The sequence below is a fragment of the Oncorhynchus mykiss genome, unplaced genomic scaffold (assembly GCF_013265735.2).
Source record: "Oncorhynchus mykiss isolate Arlee unplaced genomic scaffold, USDA_OmykA_1.1 un_scaffold_121, whole genome shotgun sequence".
NCBI classification, from domain to species: domain Eukaryota; kingdom Metazoa; phylum Chordata; class Actinopteri; order Salmoniformes; family Salmonidae; genus Oncorhynchus; species Oncorhynchus mykiss.
The window spans coordinates 886,876-912,132 of record NW_023493662.1 but is presented as its reverse complement, the minus strand read 5'-3'; the positions used below and the strand labels follow the sequence as shown (position 1 = coordinate 912,132).

At 42.7% G+C, this 25,257-nt stretch overlaps 1 protein-coding gene across 1 annotated transcript in view; it reads left to right on the top strand.

The window, feature by feature from the left end:
• The window catches only part of LOC110517699 (tripartite motif-containing protein 16), a 129,138-nt gene extending 104,112 nt beyond the window's left edge, over window positions 1–25,026 (top strand). The window contains exons 2-7 of the mRNA XM_036972215.1: window positions 10,230–10,917; window positions 11,351–11,446; window positions 21,243–21,476; window positions 23,035–23,194; window positions 23,320–23,379; window positions 23,611–25,026. Coding sequence (XP_036828110.1) covers window positions 10,321–10,917; window positions 11,351–11,446; window positions 21,243–21,476; window positions 23,035–23,194; window positions 23,320–23,379; window positions 23,611–24,119 — 1,656 coding nt within the window. The 5' untranslated portion in view covers window positions 10,230–10,320 and the 3' untranslated portion in view covers window positions 24,120–25,026. The remainder of the gene's footprint in view (window positions 1–10,229; window positions 10,918–11,350; window positions 11,447–21,242; window positions 21,477–23,034; window positions 23,195–23,319; window positions 23,380–23,610) is intronic.
• Window positions 25,027–25,257: the final 231 nt, after the last annotated feature.

Below are 25,257 nucleotides of genomic sequence, written 5' to 3'. Positions count from 1 at the left end.
ACAGCAACATGAACAACAACATGAACAACAGCAACATGAACAACAGCAACATGAACAACAGCAACATGAACAGCAGCAACATGAACAGCAACATGAACAACAACATGAACAGCAGCAACATGAACAGCAACAACATGAACAACAGCAACATGAACAGCAACAACATGAACAGCAGCAACAGCAACATGAACAACAGCAACATGAACAGCAGCAACATGAACAACAGCAAAATGAACAACAGCAACATGAACAACAGCAACATGAACAACAGCAACATGAACAGCAGCAACATGAACAGAAGCAACATGAACAACAACAACATGAACAGCAGCAACATGAACAGCAGCAACATGAACAACAACAACATGAACAGCAGCAACATGAACAACAACAACATGAACAGCAGCAACATGAACAGCAGCAAAATGAACAACAACAACATGAACAACAGCAACATGAACAGCAGCAACATGAACAGCAGCAACATGAACAGCAGCAACATGAACAGCAGCAACATGAACAGCAGCAACATGAACAGCAGCAACATGAACAGCAACATGAACAGCAGCAACATGAACAGCAACATGAACAGCAACATGAACAACAGCAACATGAACAACAGCAACATGAACAGCAACATGAACAGCAGCAACATGAACAACAGCAACATGAACAACAGCAACATGAACAGCAGCAACATGAACAACAGCAACATGAACAACAGAAACATGAACAGCAACAACATGAACAGCAGCAACATGAACAACAGCAACATGAACAACAGCAACATGAACAGCAGCAACATGAACAGCAGCAACATGAACAGCAGCAACATGAACAGCAGCAACATGAACAACAGAAACATGAACAGCAACAACATGAACAACAGCAACATGAACAGCAGCAACATGAACAGCAGCAACATGAACAGCAGCAACATGAACAGCAACAACATGAACAGCAGCAACATGAACAACAGCAACATGAACAGCAACATGAACAGCAGCAACATGAACAACAGCAACATGAACAGCAGCAACATGAACAGCAGCAACATGAACAACAACATGAACAACAACAACATGAACAACAACAACATGAACAACAGCAACATGAACAACAGCAACATGAACAACAGCAACATGAACAACAGCAACATGAACAGCAACATGAACAGCAGCAACATGAACAACAGCAACATGAACAGCAGCAACATGAACAGCAGCAACATCAACAACAACAACATGAACAACAGCAACATGAACAGCAACAGGAACAGCAGCAACATGAACAGCAGCAAAATGAACAGCAGCAACATGAACAGCAACATGAACAACAGCAACATGAACAGCAGCAACATGAGCAGCAACTGAACAACAACATGAAGAACAGCAACATGAAGAATAGCAACATGAACAACAGCAACAGGAACAACAGCAACAGGAACAGCAGCAACATGAACAGCAGCAAAATGAACAGCAGCAACATGAACTGCAGCAACATAAACAGCAACATGAACAACAGCAACATGAACAACAGCAACATGAACAGCAGCAACATGAACAGCAGCAACATGAACAGCAGCAACATGAACAGCAACAACATGAACAGCAACAACATGAACAGCAGCAACATGAACAACAGCAACATGAACAACAGCAACATGAACAACAGCAACATGAACAACAGCAACATGAACAACAGCAACATGAACTGCAGCAACATGAACAACAACATGAACAACAGCAACATGAACAACAGCAACATGAACAGCAACATGAACAGCAGCAACATGAACAGCAACTGAACAAAACATGAACAACAGCAACATGAAGAACAACCACATGAACAACAGCAACATGAACAACAACAACAACATGAACAACAACATGAACAACCACATGAACAGCAGCAACATGAACAGCAGCAACATGAACAGCAACATTAACAACAGCAACATGAACAACAGCAACATGAACAACAGCAACATGAACAACAGCAACATGAACAACAGCAACATGAACAGCAGCAACATGAACAGCAGCAACATGAACAACAACATGAACAACAACATGAACAACAGCAACATGAACAGCAGCAACATGAACAGCAGCAACATAAACAGCAGCAACATGAACAACAGCAACATGAACAACAACATGAACAACAACAACATGAACAACAGCAACATGAACAACAGCAACATGAACAACAGCAACATGAACAACAACATGAACAGCAACATGAACAACAGCAACATGAACAGCAACATGAACAGCAACATGAACAGCAACATGAACAACAGCAACATGAACAACAGCAACATGAACAACAGCAACATGAACAACAGCAACATGAACAACAGCAACATGAACAGCAGCAACATGAACAGCAACATGAACAGCAGCAACATGAACAACAGCAACATGAACAACAACAACATGAACAGCAACATGAACAACAGCAACATGAACAGCAGCAACATGAACAGCAGCAACATGAACAACAGCAACATGAACTGCAGCAACATGAACAACAGCAACATGAACTGCAGCAACATGAACAACAGCAACATGAACAGCAGCAACATGAACAACAGCAACATGAACTGCAGCAACATGAACAACAGCAACATGAACTGCAGCAACATGAACAACAGCAACATGAACAGCAGCAACATGAACTGCAGCAACATGAACAACAGCAACATGAACTGCAGCAACATGAACAGCAACATGAACTGCAGCAACATGAACAGCAACAACATGAACAGCAGCAACATGAACAACAGCAACATGAACTGCAGCAACATGAACAGCAACATGAACAGCAGCAACAACATGAACAGCAGCAACATGAACAACAGCAACATGAACAACAACAACATGAACAGCAACATGAACAACAGCAACATGAACAGCAGCAACATGAACAGCAGCAACATGAACAACAGCAACATGAACTGCAGCAACATGAACAACAGCAACATGAACAGCAGCAACATGAACAGCAGCAACATGAACAACAGCAACATGAACTGCAGCAACATGAACAACAGCAACATGAACTGCAGCAACATGAACAACAGCAACATGAACAGCAGCAACATGAACTGCAGCAACATGAACAACAGCAACATGAACTGCAGCAACATGAACAGCAACATGAACTGCAGCAACATGAACAGCAACAACAACATGAACAGCAGCAACATGAACTGCAGCAACATGAACAACAGCAACATGAACAGCAACATGAACAACAGCAACATGAACAACAGCAACATGAACTGCAGCAACATGAACAACAGCAACATGAACAGCAGCAACATGAACAACAGCAACATGAACTGCAGCAACATGAACAACAGCAACATGAACAGCAGCAACATGAACAACAGCAACATGAACAACAACATGAACAGCAACATGAACAGCAGCAACATGAACAACAGCAACATGAACAGCAACATGAACAACAACAACATGAACAGCAGCAAAATGAACAGCAGCAACATGAACAGCAACATGAACAACAGCAACATGAACAGCAGCAACATGAGCAGCAACTGAACAACAACATGAAGAACAGCAACATGAAGAATAGCAACATGAACAACAGCAACAGGAACAACAGCAACAGGAACAGCAGCAACATGAACAGCAGCAAAATGAACAGCAGCAACATGAACTGCAGCAACATAAACAGCAACATGAACAACAGCAACATGAACAACAGCAACATGAACAGCAGCAACATGAACAGCAGCAACATGAACAGCAGCAACATGAACAACAGCAACATGAACAACAGCAACATGAACAACAGCAACATGAACAACAGCAACATGAACAACAGCAACATGAACAGCAACATGAACACCAACAACATGAACAGCAACAACATGAACAGCAGCAACATGAACAACAGCAACATGAACAACAGCAACATGAACAACAGCAACATGAACAACAGCAACATGAACAACAGCAACATGAACAACAGCAACATGAACTGCAGCAACATCAACAGCAACATGAACAACAGCAACATGAACAACAGCAACATGAACAGCAACATGAACAGCAGCAACATGAACAGCAACTGAACAAAACATGAACAACAGCAACATGAAGAACAACCACATGAACAACAGCAACATGAACAACAACAACAACATGAACAACAACATGAACAACCACATGAACAGCAGCAACATGAACAGCAGCAACATGAACAGCAACATTAACAACAGCAACATGAACAGCAGCAACATGAACAGCAGCAACATGAACAACAACAACATGAACAACAACATGAACAACAGCAACATGAACAGCAGCAACATGAACAGCAGCAACATAAACAGCAGCAACATGAACAACAGCAACATGAACAACAACATGAACAACAACAACATGAACAACAGCAACATGAACAACAGCAACATGAACAACAGCAACATGAACAACAACATGAACAGCAACATGAACAACAGCAACATGAACAGCAACATGAACAGCAACATGAACAACAGCAACATGAACAACAGCAACATGAATAACAGCAACATGAACAACAGCAACATGAACAACAGCAACATGAACAACAGCAACATGAACAGCAGCAACATGAACAGCAACATGAACAGCAGCAACATGAACAACAGCAACATGAACAACAACAACATGAACAGCAACATGAACAACAGCAACATGAACAGCAGCAACATGAACAGCAGCAACATGAACAACAGCAACATGAACTGCAGCAACATGAACAACAGCAACATGAACTGCAGCAACATGAACAACAGCAACATGAACAGCAGCAACATGAACAGCAGCAACATGAACAGCAGCAACATGAACTGCAGCAACATGAACAACAGCAACATGAACTGCAGCAACATGAACAACAGCAACATGAACTGCAGCAACATGAACAGCAACAACATGAACAGCAGCAACATGAACAACAGCAACATGAACTGCAGCAACATGAACAGCAACATGAACAGCAGCAACAACATGAACAGCAGCAACATGAACAACAGCAACATGAACAACAACAACATGAACAGCAACATGAACAACAACAACATGAACAGCAACATGAACAACAGCAACATGAACAGCAGCAACATGAACAGCAGCAACATGAACAACAGCAACATGAACTGCAGCAACATGAACAACAGCAACATGAACAGCAGCAACATGAACAGCAGCAACATGAACAACAGCAACATGAACTGCAGCAACATGAACAACAGCAACATGAACTGCAGCAACATGAACAACAGCAACATGAACAGCAGCAACATGAACTGCAGCAACATGAACAACAGCAACATGAACTGCAGCAACATGAACAGCAACATGAACTGCAGCAACATGAACAGCAACAACAACATGAACAGCAGCAACATGAACTGCAGCAACATGAACAACAGCAACATGAACAGCAACATGAACAACAGCAACATGAACAGCAACATGAACTGCAGCAACATGAACAACAGCAACATGAACAGCAGCAACATGAACAACAGCAACATGAACAACAGCAACATGAACAACAGCAACATGAACAACAGCAACATGAACTGCAGCAACATGAACAACAGCAACATGAACAGCAGCAACATGAACAACAGCAACATGAACTGCAGCAACATGAACAACAGCAACATGAACAGCAACAACAACATGAACAGCAGCAACATGAACTGCAGCAACATGAACAACAGCAACATGAACAGCAACATGAACAACAGCAACATGAACAGCAACATGAACAACAGCAACATGAACAACAACAACATGATCCTTTATTGCCTCATCTTTGATCTGAGAGAAACACAGCACTAAGCAATCTAAGACATGTAGCCAACACAATGCTGAACCATCATTAATAACCTGTTAAGTCTACCCCCTACTTTTTCGAACATTCTGTTAAAAATCGCACAACATTTCAGCGTCCTGCTACTCATGCCAGGAATATAGTATATGCATATGATTAGTATGTGTGGATAGAAAACACTCTGACGTTTCTAAAACTGGTTAAATCACAGCTGTGACTATAACAGAACTATAGACTATAACAGACTATAAAAACAATCCTAAATAATAATACAAACATAGCAACAATCACTAATCAAATAGTCCAACAGCAGATCAGTCAACAAGTCATAAATGTGTGATGTAAGAGAGCAAAGCTACGGGGAGAGAGAGAGTGGCGAGGGCACCTGTACCAGACTGGGAGAGACAGTCCAGAGCAGGAGAGGACACCTGTACCAGACTGGGAGAGACAGACCAGAGCAGGAGTGGAGTAGTGCAGTAGGTAACAGGGTATGTGAGAGTGTCCAGAGATGAGTCTTTCCTTGGAGCAGGACACAGAGCAGAACTAGGACAGCATCATACTTTCTGCACTACAGAAACTACAGGACCAGTCAAAAGTTGGGACACACCTGATACACCTCATAGACAATCAGGTGAGAACAAATGATAGGATAGTCCCACTAAACCCAAACCAGATGGGATGGTGTATCACTGCAGAATTCTGGTTAAGTGATGCAATGTTCAATAGCATCACACTTAACTCCTCACTTCCCCTTTCAGGTCCATAGGGTTTTTCTGCCCCCTGCTGGAGACTGGAGCACACTGCAGTCCCTTTCAGGTCCATATGGTTTTACTGCCCCCTGCTGGAGACTGGAGCACACTGCAGCCCCTTTCAGGGCCATATGGTTTTATTGCCCCCTGCTGGAGACTGGAGCACACTGCAGTCCCTTTCACGAACATAGAGTTTTACTGCCCCCTGCTGGAGACTGGAGCACACTGCAGTCCCTTTCAGGTCCATAGGGTTTTACTGTCCCCTGCTGGAGACTGGAGCACTCTGCAGTCCCTTTCAGGTCCATAGGGTGTTACTGCCCCCTGCTGTGACGGATCCAACAAATATCCCCAGGTCCCATCTCATCCAACACATCAATGACTCTTATAGGAGGGAGGGAGCATTACTCATGTTAAGCTATGGAATGAACTGGACATTTTATGGTGAATTTTAATACAGATTTACTTTAATACAATAATAATTCATTGAATGTAATTAGCTTGTGTTTTGTAATTATGTTATTGAAACAGAATAAGTCAGTAATGAGGGAATAAATAAGTCCAGTACAACCATTACCTCTCTCCTCTTTCACATCCCTCTATCATCACTCCATGGGGGAGTACAACCATTACCTCTCTCCTCTTTCACATCCCTCTATCATCACTCCCAGGGGGGAGTCCCAATAATCTCTCCTTCCTCCTGAAGGATACATTTTACAAATGTAAAAGAATTGGATTGGTGTTGGATTGGTGACATGGGGTAGAGGGAGTTTACATTAACCAGTCATTTCCTTTAAATCCATGACGGGAAGTGGACAAGTTCACACTTAGAAAGGAGAGATAATTGTTACACACCCCATGTGTTCTGATAACTACAGGAATGAAACCAGATTGAGGTTGTCTGCTTTCTACACACACATACACACACACACACAGAGAGAGAACATCAGGTAAAGTTGTGGAGATGAGGGAATATGTGATCAGAACCCCTCCAGTCTGGTTAACCACAGTCAGGTCCAGTATGGACTATCAATACAAGTCACCATTCAGAATGTGACCCAGTTCAATGGGTCTGAACAGAACTGGGGGACGTCAGACATCAAGTTGTCTGAACACAACTGGAATATAATTAGTTTGTGATTCATTGTTAATGGATTTTCAATGAGGAACACAGAGGAACAACCCTGACAACACACATAACAAAATAACACTAAAAACAAAGGGGGAGGAAACCACTAAAGTCATGACCATATTGTCATGTTGTAATGACAGGGAGAAACCATCTAACATCTAGAACACTACTTTAGACCTGGTTATAAGAAGCCTAGTGCACTACGCAGGGAATAGGGAGCTATTTGGAACAGAGACACTAACTCCTGGATGAAAATCTCTCTCTCCCTCATCTGTCTGATATATCTGCCCATTTCCCCTCCCCTCCTCCCTTTTCATTCTATTCTATCAGCCACACCACTAGCTCACCTCCACACAATACATTTACAAGTTAAAGACACACCTTGGAATAAATAACAAAGGAAAACTATTACTAGATGAAGTTGAGTGTTTTTTATTATTTCCCATCACCATAAATCATATTTAATCACTGAACAGTAGCAGACCTAACTTCATCTGTTCCTGACTCTGGATAGTGGATTAAAAAGACCATCAATCTCCAATGATATTAAAGTACTATTCTGAACATTACTGATATACTGAGTGGCAAGTCAAGATATCTGCTGGTTTTATTGTTTGGTCAACAGCACCACCTGCTGGACAGGTTTAATGTTGCTGGACTGAGCAGTATGGGAGGATGAAAGATGACACATTTAGGGCCGGTTTCCTGGACATCTACATTGAACATACTGTTTAGTCCAGGACTAGGATTCATCTGTGTCTGGGAAACCAGACCATATAGTTTAGTAGAAAGTAAGTGATACCAGCTTGTAGTGGGCTGACTAGTCCTGAATTGTCCTTTAGTTCCTGGACCATTTTCCATGCAGCTCCAGGTGACAGAGAACACATCAATTAGGACCGAGCCAACAAGCTGATCAATGATACTGAGGAGAATTACATAGAAACAGAGAACCAACTGAGAAAACATATCAATGGTTCTGAATGACAACCAATATACATCAACACCAGACATCATGATTCATGGAAATGTACAAGATTAAAACATTGTATTGAATTTTAATTAATAACAAATCAGTTTACAGTTTAACCAGCTCAGCTATAGACTACACCAGCATGACTAGTATCTATGTGGACCCTACTACAGTTTAACCAGCTCAGCTATAGACTACACCAGCATGACTAGTATCTATGTGGACCCTACTACAGTTTAACCAGCTCAGCTATAGACTACACCAGCATGACTAGTATCTATGTGGACCCTACTACAGTTTAACCAGCTCAGCTATAGACTACACCAGCATGACTAGTATCTATGTGGACCCTACTACAGTTTAACCAGCTCAGCTATAGACTACACCAGCATGACTAGTATCTATGTGGACCCTACTACAGTTTAACCAGCTCAGCTATAGACTACACCAGCATGACTAGTATCTATGTGGACCCTACTACAGTTTAACCAGCTCAGCTATAGACTACACCAGCATGACTAGTATCTATGTGGACCCTACTACAGTTTAACCAGCTCAGCTATAGACTACACCAGCATGACTAGTATCTATGTGGACCCTACTACAGTTTAACCAGCTCAGCTATAGACTACACCAGCATGACTAGTATCTATGTGGACCCTACTACAGTTTAACCAGCTCAGCTATAGACTACACCAGCATGACTAGTATCTATGTGGACCCTACTACAGTTTAACCAGCTCAGCTATAGACTACACCAGCATGACTAGTATCTATGTGGACCCTACTACAGTTTAACCAGCTCAGCTAAAGACTACACCAGCATGACTAGTATCTATGTGGACCCTACTACAGTTTAACCAGCTCAGCTATAGACTACACCAGCATGACTAGTATCTATGTGGACCCTACTACAGTTTAACCAGCTCAGCTATAGACTACACCAGCATGACTAGTATCTATGTGGACCCTACTACAGTTTAACCAGCTCAGCTATAGACTACACCAGCATGACTAGTATCTATGTGGACCCTACTACAGTTTAACCAGCTCAGCTATAGACTACACCAGCATGACTAGTATCTATGTGGACCCTACTACAGTTTAACCAGCTCAGCAGTACCAGAGACATAAAACCCAGGATAGAGGGGCTGAGTGAATGTGGTCCGGACTCTGTGGAGGAGGGTCATTGTGTCAGAGACACTGTAGAAGGACAGAGTACCTGCCTTGTGATCCAGGTACACTCCTACTCTGGAGGACTGAGGGCCTGATACTTTAGTCACAACATTATTGTGTCTGAAACAATAATCACCACTATAGCACTTTAAACTCCAGGACTTGTTTTTGTATCCAATTAACTCACATTTTTAAGATTCATTATGTCATTTGTTCCATGTTAAGGGCTCTAACCTTGGAACAAAACTATTTGTCTCCCTCTTGCTGTTGCATGCAGTTCCTCTCTCTCTTCCTCCATTCCTCTAACCCCTCCCTCCTTCTAACCCCACCCCTCTGGCAGAATCAGGAAGTCCCTTCCCTTCCCACAAACTCTCTTCTGAGGAAACGAAACTGATCAGAGTCTGTCTGTGTGAGAGTGAACAACCGTCCAAATGGCTCAGCAGGGAGTTCTGCTGGACCAGGACCAGTTCTGTTGTTCTGTCTGTCTGGATCTACTGAAGGAGCCGGTGGCTATTCCCTGTGGACACAGTTACTGTAGGAGCTGTATTCAGGGCTGCTGGGATCAGGATGTTCTGAAAGGGGTCTATAGCTGTCCTCAGTGCAGAGAGACCTTCACTCCAAGGCCTAATCTGAGGAAAAATAACATGTTGGCTGAGCTGGTGGAGAAACTGAGGAAGACAGGACTCCAGGCTGCTCCCCCTCCTGCTCTGTGCTATGCTGGACCTGGAGATGTGGCGTGTGATTTCTGCACTGGGACCAGAAAGCAGAAAGCCCTCATGTCCTGTCTGGTGTGTCTGGCCTCTTACTGTGAGACTCACCTCCAACCTCACTATGAATTTCCTGGTTTCAAGAAGCACAAGCTGGTCAAAGCCACGGCACAACTACAGGAGAAGATGTGCTCTCATCATGACAAACTGCTGGAGGTTTACTGTCGTACCGATCAGCAGTGTATCTGTCTGCTGTGTACAATGGATGAACATAAAGGCCATGATACAGTGTCAGCTGAGGCAGAGAGGACTGAGAAACAGGTAAGACCAGAACAACTTGTTGGTGGCTGTCTGATAAACAAAGAATTAAAGATACAGTAGGAACTAAGACTGTTTGAATATGAGATCATTATATTATATCAATATGAAATGGATCCACAAAAATGAACACAAACCTTGATTATATAGAATTGTTAACCCAGATTCTCCAAATGTATCACCATTTTCTAAAGTCAAACACTATTATCATTCTGAATGGCCTTTTATGAGTCCAAAGTTCAGTCTCAACCCCTTGATACATGTAGGCCTACCATAAAAACTATAATCATTCACATAGCAACATAATATAATATTGTAAAGGGACTTCCTCAGGATTGTAGACCTTCCTCTCTATGGGTCCTATGTCATATTACTATACTATTGATCTACTGGACTAATAAAGCTTGATAGCTCATTGAAGAGTGATTCTCCACAGAGGCAGCTGGGGATGAGTCAGCAGAAGGTCCAGCACAGATTCCAGGAGAGAGAGAAGGAGCTGAAGGAGCTCCAACAGGCTGTGGAGTCTTTCAAGGTGAGTATTGTTGACCAGAGGAGACACACCATTTCACTTCTCTCCTCCAATCAGAGAGAGAGAGAGAGAGAGAGAGAGAGGGAGGCCCCTATCCAATCCCACTGACCCCACTGTTGGGAACAGGCTGTCTGGACCCCTTTCAGAGAATAGACTGGTTCATGTAACCAACTGGGCTGCCTCATCACATAACCATGAGTAACCATGACTGACTCATGTCCCCTATACATTAAAATGGAACTGTCTCACTCTCAATTGAATTAAATTCATAGGGCTTTATTGGCATGGAAATATATGTTTACATTGCCAAAGCAAGTTTAATAGACAATAAACAAAAGTGAAATAAACAATTAGAAATTAACAGTAAACATTACACTTGGAAGTGATTTGGGGGATGGGGGAGGGTCTATTAGAAGTTAGTAGTACTCTTTTATTTTCTCAGAAGTACTGAGTTCGGTAGGAGGATTTAGAGTGGTGTAAACCGTGATTTGATTGAACACACTCCAGAACAGTAGGTGGCGCCATGCCCCTTTAACGTTGGTTTGAGGACCTCCATTATATCATAGAAGAAGAAGTTGGTCTGTGAGGGTTTTGTTGTTCCTGAGAAGGGCTACTATTCTTTTCTCTTTTGGTTTTCAAGTATTTTCAGAATGTATTAAAGCCAAAGCTAAAGCTTCCCTAAACTATTCAATATATCAGTCAATATATTTTCTCTGTGATTTATTTTCCCTCCGTCAACCGTTCCATCGCATCTTAACCGTCTTACCGGGCGGGCACTAGGACCCGGGGGAGGCTGCTGCTGCAGAGGCTGCTGCACCGCTCGTGACTGTCAGTCCTCCTTGTAGCTCATTGGTTAAGCTGTGGCTCGAGACTGTTAACAGTTAACGGACAGGAAACGGCTCTGACAGGACACATTCATGTCGAGGCAGTGATGTGAATGTGTGGTAAGTTAGAATAGAGAGAGAGAGTTTTCACTACTATAGACTTTGGTCATAATCAAAGCTTTGTTAACCAATAGGTTTTTATGTGAGGCTGCCTGTAAGTTACAGTGTAACAGACGTTACTAACGGTAACGGTATCTTTTAAATTCGACATAAGTTATGTGGCGATGATATCTAGTTAACGTTGTATTTAATGTAGTTTAATGACCTGACTAGATCATAAAGGAACAATTGTCCAGACAGAGGATTGAGTTACGAATTGACGGTTTATTAGCAACTTTACACAGGCTACTGTTTGGCCTTAGCTCACGCCAAATAAATGAAAGATACCCCACAAGCCAATCGGGACCTTCTCTTGTGAAGCCCAGACGTAAGAGAGAGAACTGTTGAGCAGCTGCTGAAAAATGAGCTCCTGTATATATTGAGATTTAAATGGTTTTTTAGAGTGAAGTACATCGAAAAAATCAAAAGAAAACTGCAAGACTCAATAGAAGACAATACAAGCAACAAACCAAAAAGACAGGATTTTGAAAAAGTAACTATTTTTCATAAAATTATACAGTTATCTTAGCTAGCTGAATTGTTAGCTGAATTGTTTACATGTTGCTAAGCAGTTGCTAGGGACTCTCCTGGAAGAAGCTAGCTAGCTTACAAAGAATAACAAAAAAAATATCTAGTTAACAGAAGAAAGGAAGACAAAATAAGGACAAAATAAGGACAGAAGAGAAAGGAAAAGAAAAAAGGACAACAAAGTGAAACAGTCCTCTGAAGAAACAAGAGAGCATTATACAAGAAACAGCACTTCTATTGCAACATTGTAGCCAACATCACCAGCGTTGCTATGGAAATTGTTTACCCACCAGACATCCAAACAGAGAAAGCTAAGAAAAGTTTCAAAGGTTTGTTGATGGGACAGAACCATGAATGCCTGTTTGCAGATCTTACCAGTTACAAAACAAGAGCAAATTTAATTTTTAATACCAATCGAGGGAACATATGGAAAAAGGTTATTTGCAACCATTTCCCTTTCTCAAAAAAGAGGGGCATCAGCCAAGGATGTCAGATCAGCATTTTTGAAGAAGCTGACCAGAGCAACACATATCAAACAGTAAACTTATATAATAATGGAACTGTATTGATACAAGGCAATGATTCAAGCCTCCAGGCTTTTGAGAATAGGTTTGCTACCCTAAAAGAAGACGCTGACATCATCTCAGAAAATGAGGAAAAAGTCTTCGAGGGAGATGGAGAAAAGCAGACCCCAATGGTCTCTGTGACCCAGCAGGAAGCCCTCAACGTCCCTTTACCTACCTCACCTGCAGCAGACAGAGTCAAGGACATGACAATTTCAATAAGAACACCTGCTATGCAACGTTTCCACAACACCCTCTCTCTAGTCGAAGCAGAGGTCATAGAACTCAGAGAGAAGAAGCTTCAAGAGGAGGACACTGTCCAGAAACTCAAAGAAGAGATGAAACAGTTCAGGGAGGAGAGCAGAGCATCCATAGCTAAATTAGAAAGCAGAATGGACAAGCTGAGTCAGACAAATGATGACCTCAGAGACCATCTGAGCACAACTAGAAAGGAGCTCGAACAAAAAGAGAGGTACATTGACACCCTCAACCGGCAGAGAGTCATTGTGTCCTCTGCATCTAGAAAACATGTCCACCAGCTTGGTACAACACAAGCAGAACCTGAGACCAGCATGGCCTCCACTACACAGCCGGATGACACTGCACCAGCCTACCAGTCTGCTCCAGCCCAGGTCAACCTACCAGCCTCTCAGTCTGCTCCAGCCCAGGTCAACCTACCAGCCTCCCAGTCTGCTCCAGCCCAGGTCAGAATACCAGCCTCCCAGTCTGCTCCAGCCCAGGTTAACCTACCAGCCTCCCAGTCTGCTCCAGCCCAGGTCAACCTACCAGCCTCCCAGTCTGCTCCAGCCCAGGTCAGAATACCAGCCTCCCAGTCTGCTCCAGCCCAGGTTAACCTACCAGCCTCCCAGTCTGCTCCAGCCCAGGTCAGAATACCAGCCTCCCAGTCTGCTCCACCCAGACAATCACCCACAACTGCAATTCTAATTGATTCAAATGGGAAGTTCTTAGTCCAGGAAAGATTATTCCCTAGACACCAGGTGTATAAGTTCTGGTGTCCTACAACTGAGAGTGCAATGCAGCTACTCAGTCAGACCAGGATTGACACCCCTGACAACATCATCATCCACACTGGCACAAACGACCTTCATGCCAAAGGTGAAAATGTATCTGGGGCAGTGAGAAGAGTGGCAGAACGGGCACAGGCTATGTTCCCAACAACCAATATAGTTGTGTCCACCCTCCTACCAAGAAAAGACTTCCCAGAAAAGTTGATCGACAAAATAAATCAACAGATCACTGTGGACTGTGCCTCACTGCTCAACGTCAGAACGGCTCACCACCCCACTCTAACATGTCAACACTTATATGATAATATACATCTTGATCAGGACAGTATCAGAACCTTTGCCAAGGACCTAAAAGATGCAACACTTGGCAGGGACCCACACACCCATCACCCCAGCAACAAAGGTCCCACGCCCCACCTTCTGAAACAACAGTACCTCCACCATCCCGAGGAGAAAAGAGCCAGACATGGCTTATTACAGCACAGCTCTACTAGACCAGGCCCAACACAGCACAGCTCTACTAGACCCGGCCCATCACAACACAGCTCTACTAGACCTGGCCCATCACAACAAAGCTCTACTAGACCTGGCCCATCACAACAAAGCTCTACTAGACCCGGCCCATCACAACACAGCTCTACTAGACCCGGCCCATCACAACACAGCTCTACTAGACCCGGCCCATCACAACGCAGCTCTACTAGACCCGGCCCATCACAACACAGCTCTACTAGACCTGTCCCATCACAACACAGCTCTACTAGACCCAGCCCATCACAACACAGCTCTGACCACTACTCCAGGGTCGGTCAGAACACTGCCCTTCAGGGAAGTAGACCACATGATGCAGTCCACACCATGTATCAATTAGATCGTCAGCCTACATATGCTGAGGTAACCTCTGGCAGAAGACCCCTAGAACAATCAGAGATAGGAGAGGTGCGCCAACTACTGCAACTAATATGCAGACTACTGAGCTAGACAGTCCCTTTAATTCACACACGGGCACGCACGCGCACACACACACACACAAACACACAGGGTTGCAGATTGCACATAACATAAGTACAATGCAATCTTATTCCATTCTTATTCATTTGTTTACAAATATTCCTAAATGTATTGACACCGGTATTATAATAATTATTATATGTAATGGTGCGCGTGTGTGTGTATGTATGTATGTATGTGTATGTGCATGTATGTGTGTATATATATATATATATGTATGTGTATGTGTATATATATGTATATATATATGTATGTATGTATGTGTGTGTGTGTGTGTGTGTGTATGTATGTATGTATGTATGTATGTGTGTGTGTGTGTGTGTGTATGTATGTATGTATGTATGTGTGTATATGTATGTGTATGTATATATGTGTATGTATGTGTATGTGTATGTATATATATATGTATATATATATATGTATGTGTATGTATATATGTATGTATATGTGTATATATGTGTGTATATATATATATATATATACATATTTTATTTTTTTTGTTTTTTTCGATGTACTTTACTCAAACCAGTGAATATCACTTATTATAAATGAGATCATTAACTATCAGCTCTTGGAATATCCAGGGCCTATACTCTTCACATTTTGGTTATAAAACAACTAATCCAGAATTGATTAAAAACATCAAGGGACAGGACATCATAATCCTACTGGAAACATGGTGTCGTGGAGACATAGATACTCAGTGTCCCTCAGGCTATAGAGAAAGTTTACTACCATCAATCAAACATAAAAATGTTAAACGGGGCCGAGACTCAGGTGGAATCATCATTTGGCATAAGCAGGACTTAGCACTGAATGAAATGAAAAAAGGTACCACTCACATTTGGCTAAAACTTAACAAAGGTACAATCTATTGTGACAATGATGTATACATATGTGCAGCTTATGCTCCTCCTTCAGATTCATCATATTATGATGATCAGTTTTTTGACAATCTCCAGACAGAAATCATTACATTTCAGGCGCAGGGTAAAGTGCTTCTTTGTGGAGATTTCAATGCAAGAACAGGTTCTGAGCCTGACTACACTGATGCGGGAGGTAACCACCACATATTTGGACACCCCTCCTTGTACAGTAGCCCTATTATAAATAATAGAAACAGTCCTGACCAAATACTGAACAAAAATGGAAAAGAGTTAGTACATCTCTGTCGAGCCTTAGGCCTGTACATGCTTAATGGTAGAATCAGAGGGGACTCTTTAGGTCAGTTTACTTACTGCTCAGCTCTTGGGACAAGTGTAGTCGATTATGCCATCACTGACATTGACCCCTCCTCCATTAGTGCATTCACTGTCAGACCACAGACACCATTGTCAGATCACAGTCAGATCAACGTGTTTCTGAAGAAATTAACCGGCAATATTCATTCAAAAAAACAGCCCAATAAACTTTACAACATAAACCAATCGTTCAGATGGGCTCCAAACAGTGCAGAGGCATTCATTGAAACATTGAACTCAAATGAAATGATGAACTCTATACAGTTTTTCAATAACTCACAGTACCAAAACAATAAAGATGGTGTCAATTCAGCTACCCAAAACATCAACTGCATATTCCAAAAAGCAGCATCGAAAGCAAATTTGAGAAAACCAAAGCAATGCAACATCAGAAGCAAAAATCAAAATGTTACTGACAAATGGTTTGATAATGAATGTAAAACAATTAGAAAACACCTAAGACAAATGTCAAACAAAAAACATAAGCAGCAAAACAACCCAGAGCTACGATATGAATACTTTGAAACTCTGAAACAGTATAAACAAACACTGAAATGCAAGAAATTGAATTATACCAACAAGACACTTGATGAAATTGAAAACGCAATTGACCAAAATCAGTTCTGGGACATGTGGAACAATTTAAGCACAACAAAGCCACAAGAATTAGCCATACAAGATGTAGGAATTTGGAAAACTTACTTTGATAATCTATACAAAAACATCCCACAAAAAGACTTAAACCAGAACCAATTAGAAATTAAAGAAAAATTGAACATCCTGGAATCAGTCATTAAAAACAACCAAAATCCATTAGATTACCCAATAACCCAACAAGAACTAAATGAAAAGCTAAAATCTATTAAATCAAAAAAGGCTTGTGGTGTAGACAACATCAGAAATGAAATGCTGAAAAACAGCACACCTGAGTTGCAAAATGCTGTGCTTAAATTGTTCAACATGGTTTTAATTTCTGGCTGCTTCCCTGATGTCTGGAACCAGGGGCTCATCTCCCCTATCCACAAAAGTGGAGACAAATCAGACCCCAATAATTACAGGGGAATTTGCGTCAACAGTAACTTGGGAAAGATTTTCTGTAGCATTTTGAATTCAAGAATTCAAACCTTTCTTCAAGAAAAAAATGTAATAAGTAAATGTCAAATTGGCTTTCTCCCTAACCATCGCACTACTGACCATATATACACCTTACACACACTAATTAATAAACACGTCCACCAAAAAAAAGAGGGCAAAATCTTTGCTTGCTTTATTGACTTTAAAAAAGCATTTGATTCGATTTGGCACGAAGGGCTATTCTACAAAATTCTACAAAGTGGGCTTGGTGGTAAGGTGTATGACTTAATAAAATGTATGTACACAGAAAACAAGTGTGCAATAAAAATCAAAAACCAAAGAACAGAATTTTTTTCACAATGTCGAGGTGTGAGACAAGGCTGCAATTTGAGTCCAAATCTTTTCAACATTTATATCAATGAATTAGCAGACATGTTGGACCAATCTCCAGCCCCAGGACTCACACTATTTGACACAGAGGTGAAATACCTGCTATATGCTGATGACTTGGTACTTCTATCACCAACCAAAGAAGGTCTTCAACAAAACATTAATATTCTGGAGCAATATTGCCATAATTGGGCCCTGGCAGTAAATTTCCAAAAAACTAAAATCATGATTTTCCAAAAAAAACCCAGATGTCAGAAACAAAAATGTAAATTCACCCTGAACAACACCTTAATTGAACACACAAAACATTACACCTACCTTGGTCTGACCATATCTGCATCGGGAAACTTTAATATGGCAGTGAAGGCACTCAAAGAAAAAGCCCGCAGAGCAATGTATGCAATAAAAATGAAATTATTCAAAATCAACATCCCAATTAGAATTTGGACTAAAATATTTGACAGTGTAATCCTACCAATAGCACTTTATGGAAGTGAGGTTTGGGGGCCACTCAATAAACTGGATTTTAAAATGTGGGACAAACATCCAATTGAAACCTTACATGCAGAATTCTGTCGGAAAATTCTACAAGTCCAGAGAAATACACCAACTAATGCATGTAGGGCAGAATTGGGCCGTTTTCCAGTAATAATGAAAATACAGAAAAGATCATTAAAATTTTGGCTACATCTAAATTCAAGTCCAAATTCGAGTCTGCAATTTAAAGCACTTCAAGCCCAAGAGCTGAGCCCAGAAACGAGCCCTCTCAGTCAGCTGGTGTTGGACCTCACCAATCAAGCTGACACCAGCACTGCTTCAAAAGAAAGAATTCCAATAAACAAAATCATGAACCAATCAAAGGAATCATACTTACAATACTGGAAAAACGAAACAAAATCCCAAAGCCGACTAAATTGCTATCTGACCCTAAACAGAGAATATGAATTGGCTGATTATCTCTACTCTGTCAGAGATACGAAGCAGAGACAGATCCTTACCAAGTACAGGCTGAGTGACCACCGATTGGCAATAGAAACCGGCAGACATAAAAAGACATGGCTACCCAAAGAGGAGCGTGTATGTGGTCACTGCATGACAGGGGAGGTAGAGACAGAGATGCACTTTCTCCTTTACTGTGATAAATATTCCTCACAAAGAGATTCATTATTCACAGAAATGACTACATATATTCCACATTTTTACAAATTGAACCCAGAGGAAAAACTAAGAATACTCATGGGCGAAGGAGCAATGGCTCCTCTTGCAGCCAAATATGTATTTTCCTGCCATAGCCTGAGGGACACTGAATAATAACATCTGCATAGTAAACAGTAACTTACTTATTATTACTATTATTGTTATTACTATAATTATTAATGTTTACTGTAGACTGTTACCATTTTATTGTATTTATTTTTGTATTATTATTTACTACCATTTTATATTATTATTTGATATCATTTACAATTTTGTTACAATGTATATTGTATACATTGTTGCTTTGGCAATATTGACACAATGTTTTTCATGCCAATAAAGCAGCTTGAATTTGAATTTGAATTTGAGAACAAAGGCTGAACCTTAACTTCCAATGCCCCGCCCCCTCCACGCCACTCCGCCAACCACCAGGATGCCCGGCATCAGAACATCCCAGGCATTCCTGTGATTGGCAGATAGCAGGTTGATTGGCATGTCGGACCCCGCGAACACTGGGAACTGGTAAGTACAACACAACCACCTACTAGCCGAACACATAACACACAGCTGTCTGTGCGGGTCGCTACAGTAGTTTTACTATCTGTGCCAGGCTATAAATGACACAGATAATATCTAGTTAACGTTGTATTTAATGTAGTTTTACTATCTGTGCCAGGCTATAAATGACACAGATAATATCTAGTTAACGTTGTATTTAATGTAGTTTTACTATCTGTGCCAGGCTATAAATGACACAGATAATATCTAGTTAACGTTGTATTTAATGTAGTTTTACTATCTGTGCCAGGCTATAAATGACACAGATAATATCTAGTTAACGTTGTATTTAATGTAGTTTTAGGGAGGAGAGTAGAGCAGGACCGAGAGGTGTTCTGTACCTGTCTGTCCAGGAGGGAGGAGAGTAGAGCAGGACCAAGAGGTGTTCTGTACCTGTCTGTTCAGGAGGGAGGAGAGTAGAGCAGGACCAAGAGGTGTTCTGTACCTGTCTGTCCAGGAGGGAGGAGAGTAGAGCAGGACAAAGAGGTGTTCTGTACCTGTCTGTCCAGGAGGGAGGAGAGTAGAGCAGGACCAAGAGGTGTTCTGTACCTGTCTGTCCAGGAGGGAGGAGAGTAGAGCAGGACCAAGAGGTGTTCTGTACCTGTCTGTCCAGGAGGAAGGAGAGTAGAGCAGGACCAAGAGGTGTTCTGTACCTGTCTGTCCAGGAGGGAGGAGAGTAGAGCAGGACCAAGAGGTGTTCTGTACCTGTCTGTCCAGGAGGGAGGAGAGTAGAGCAGGACAAAGAGGTGTTCTGTACCTGTCTGTCCAGGAGGGAGGAGAGTAGAGCAGGACCAAGAGGTGTTCTGTACCTGTCTGTCCAGGAGGGAGGACAAGGCCTGGTGGACCTGGAGAGCAGGGTGGCAGAGTCCTGACTCAATGAGGTGCAGAGAGGCTACTGAACCTACTGTCTCGCTCTCTCTGTCTCTCTCTCTGTCTCTCTCTCTGTATCTCTCTCTGGCTCTCTCTCTGTATCTCTCTCTCTCTGTCTCTCTCTCTCTCTCTCTGTATCTCTCTCTGTCTCACTCTCTCTCTCTGTCTCTCTCGGTCTCACTCTCTCTCTGTCTCTCTCTCTCACTCTCTCTCTCTGTCTCACTCTCTCTCTCTGTCTCACTCTCTCTCTCTGTCTCTCTCTCTCTCTCTCTCTCACTCTCTCTCTCTGTCTCACTCTCTCTCTCTGTCTCTCTCTTTCTCTGTCTCTCTCTCTGTCTCTCTCTCTCTCTCTCCAGCGCTCTGCACAGTCAGCAGTGGAGGACAGTGATCAGATCTTTACTGAGCTGATCCGCTCCATTGAGAGAAGGAGCTCTGAGGTGAAGGAGATGATCAGAGCCCAAGAGAAGGCTCAAGTGAGTCAAGCTGAAGGACTCCTGGAGCAACTGAAGCAGGAGATAGCTGAGCTGAGGAAGAGAAGCACTGAGCTGGAGCAGCTCTCACACACAGAGGATCACATCCATTTCCTCCAGGTAACTAAACTGTCTTGTTACATGTGATATGAAATTAACTTCATGTGAAACTCTTCATCTCAATCATTATGTTGTCCTGTCTGTCTCTCTGTCCATCTCTCTCTCTCTCTCTGTCTGTCCCTCTCTCTCTGTCTGCCCCTCTCTCTCTCTCTCTCTCTGTCTGTCCCTCTCTCTCTCTCTGTCTGTCCCTCTCTCTCTCTGTCTGTCCCTCTCTCTCTCTCTGTCTGTCCCTCTCTCTCTCTCTCTCTGTCTGTCCCTCTCTCTCTCTCTCTGTCTGTCCCTCTCTCTCTCTCTCTCTGTCTGTCCCTCTCTCTCTCTCTCTCTGTCCGTACCTCTCTCTGTCTGCCCCTCTCTCTCTCTCTGTCCGTCCCTCTCTCTCTCTGTCTCTCTCTCTCTCTGTCCGTCCCTCTCTCTGTCTCTCTCTCTCTCTCTGTCCGTCCCTCTCTCTCTCTGTCCGTCCCTCTCTCTCTCTCTGTCCATCCCTCTCTCTCTGTCCGTCCCTCTCTCTCTCTCTCTGTCCGTCCCTCTCTCTCTCTCTGTCCATCCCTCTCTCTCTGTCCGCCCCTTTCTCTCTCTGTCCGCCCCTTTCTCTCTCTGTCCGCCCCTTTCTCTCTCTGTCTCTGTCTCTCTCTCTCTGTCCGTCCCTCTCTCTCGCTCTCTCTGTCCGCCCCTTTTTCTCACTGTCTCTGTCTCTCTCTCTCTGTCCGTCCCTCTCTCTCGCTCTCTCTGTCCGCCCCTTTCTCTCTCTCTCTTTCTCTCTCTCTCTCTCTCCAGAGTTATCAGTCTCTCTCTCTCTCTCTCTCTCTCCAGAGTTATCAGTCTCTCTCTCTCTCTCTCCAGAGTTGTCAGTCTCTCTCTCTCTCTCTCCAGAGTTATCAGTCTCTCTCCAGTATCAGTGTATCTTCAGACTTGCCCAGCATCGTTGTCCGTCCTCTCTCTCACTCTCTCTGTCCGTCCCTCTCTCACTCTCTCTGTCCGTCCCTCTCTCTCTCTCTCTCTGTCCGTCCCTCTCTCTCGCTCTCTCTGTCCGTCCCTCTCTCTCTCCCTCTCTGTCCATCCCTCTCTCTGTCCGTCCTCTCTCTCTCTCTCTCCAGGGGTATCAGTCTCTCTGTCTCTCTCTCTCTCCAGAGTTATCAGTCTCTCTCTCTCTCTCCAGAGGTATCAGTCTCTCTCTCTCTCTCTCTCCAGAGTTATCAGTCTCTCTCTCTCTCTCCCCAGAGTTATCAGTCTCTCTCCAGAGTTATCAGTCTCTCTCTCTCTCCAGAGTTATCAGTCTCTCTCTCCAGAGGTATCAGTCTCTCTCTCTCTCTCTCTCTCCAGAGTTATCAGTCTCTCTCTCTCTCCCCAGAGTTATCAGTCTCTCTCCAGAGTTATCAGTCTCTCTCTCTCTCCAGAGTTATCAGTCTCTCTCTCCAGAGGTATCAGTATCTCTCTCTCTCTCTCTCTCTCCAGAGTTATCAGTCTCTCTCTCTCTCTCTCTCTCTCTCCAGAGTTATCAGTCTCTCTCTCTCTCTCTCTCTCTCTCCAGAGTTATCAGTCCCTCTCTCTCTCTCTCCAGAGGTATCAGTCTCTCTCCAGTATCAGTGTATCTTCAGACTTACCCAGCATCGTTGTCCCTCCTCTTCAGTACTTTGGAGATGTGAGTAAGACTGTGTCTGAACTGAGAGAGAAACTAGAAGACTTCCTTAAAGGAGAATGGACCAAGATCTCCACTACAGGTGTGTTGAAAACAATAAGAACATCAACTTTAGACCATTGAAAGTTCCCTACTAGTCATATACATGTGGAATATGGTCTGATGATAACATTCCCTCTCTCTGTCAATGTGTTTGTGTGTCTGTAGTGAATATAGTGGATGTTGTACTGCCTCCAGAGCCCAAGACCAGAGAACAGTTGTTACAATGTGAGTCTCTTTATTGTGAAGTAACTAACAGTCTCTTTTTACTGACACTCCTAACAATCCCTCTAGAAATATATAGCAATAGTAGATCTAATCAAAGACTGGGTATCTATCTGACTCCTCATATTTCTCTGATTTGATCTCTGCTGTGCTCTAATCAAAGACAGGGTAGATACAGTATCTGACTTAACTTATTGTTCTGACTCCCCTCATTGGTCTCTGCTCTTCTCCCAGATTCCTGTCAGCTCACACTGGACCCAAACACAGCATACACATACCTCTCTCTGTCTGAAGGGAACAGAAAGGTGACCTATACAGGCCAAGTCCAACCACATCCTGTCCATCCAGACAGATTCACCAACTGGTACCAGGTTCTGTGTAGAGAGGGTCTGTCTGGACGCTGTTACTGGGAGGTGGAGAGGACTGGTGGTGTTATTACAGCAGTCTCATATAAAGACATCAGCAGAACAGGGACAGATAGTGGATTTGGACTCAATAACAAGTCCTGGAGTTTACAGTGCTCTAGAGGTGGTTATTGTTTCAGACACAATAATGTTGAGACTAAAGTATCAGGCCCTCAGTCCTCCAGAGTAGGAGTGTACCTGGATCACAAGGCAGGTACTCTGTCCTTCTACAGTGTCTCTGACACAATGACCCTCCTCCACAGAGTCCAGACCACATTCACTCAGCCCCTCTATCCTGGGTTTTGTCTCAATGGTACTGCTGAGCTAGTTAAACTGTAGTAGGGTCAACATAGATACTAGTCATGCTGGTGTAGTCTATAGCTGAGCTGGTTAAACTGTAGTAGGGTCCACATAGATACTAGTCATGCTGGTGTAGTCTATAGCTGAGCTGGTTAAACTGTAGTAGGGTCCACATAGATACTAGTCATGCTGGTGTAGTCTATAGCTGAGCTGGTTAAACTGTAGTAGGGTCCACATAGATACTAGTCATGCTGGTGTAGTCTATAGCTGAGCTGGTTAAACTGTAAACTGATTTGTTATTAATTAAAATTCAATACAATGTTTTAATCTTGTACATTTCCATGAATCATGATGTCTGGTGTTGATGTATATTGGTTGTCATTCAGAACCATTGATATGTTTTCTCAGTTGGTTCTCTGTCTCTATGTAATTCTCCTCAGTATCATTGATCAGCTTGTTGGCTCGGTCCTAATTGATGTGTTCTCTGTCACCTGGAGCTGCATGGAAAATGGTCCAGGAACTAAAGGACAATTCAGGACTAGTCAGCCCACTATAAGCTGGTATCACTTACTTTCTACTAAACTATATGGTCTGGTTTCCCAGACACAGATGAATCCTAGTCCTGGACTAAACAGTATGTTCAATGTATATGTCCAGGAAACCGGCCCTAAATGTGTCATCTTTCATCCTCCCATACTGCTCAGTCCAGCAACATTAAACCTGTCCAGCAGGTGGTGCCGTTGACCAAACAATAAAACCAGCAGATATCTTGACTTGCCACTCAGTATATCAGTAATGTTCAGAATAGTACTTTAATATCATTGGAGATTGATGGTCTTTTTAATCCACTATCCAGAGTCAGGAACAGATGAAGTTAGGTCTGCTACTGTTCAGTGATTAAATATGATTTATGGTGATGGGAAATAATAAAAAACACTCAACTTCATCTAGTAATAGTTTTCCTTTGTTATTTATTCCAAGGTGTGTCTTTAACTTGTAAATGTATTGTGTGGAGGTGAGCTAGTGGTGTGGCTGATAGAATAGAATGAAAAGGGAGGAGGGGAGGGGAAATGGGCAGATATATCAGACAGATGAGGGAGAGAGAGATTTTCATCCAGGAGTTAGTGTCTCTGTTCCAAATAGCTCCCTATTCCCTGCGTAGTGCACTAGGCTTCTT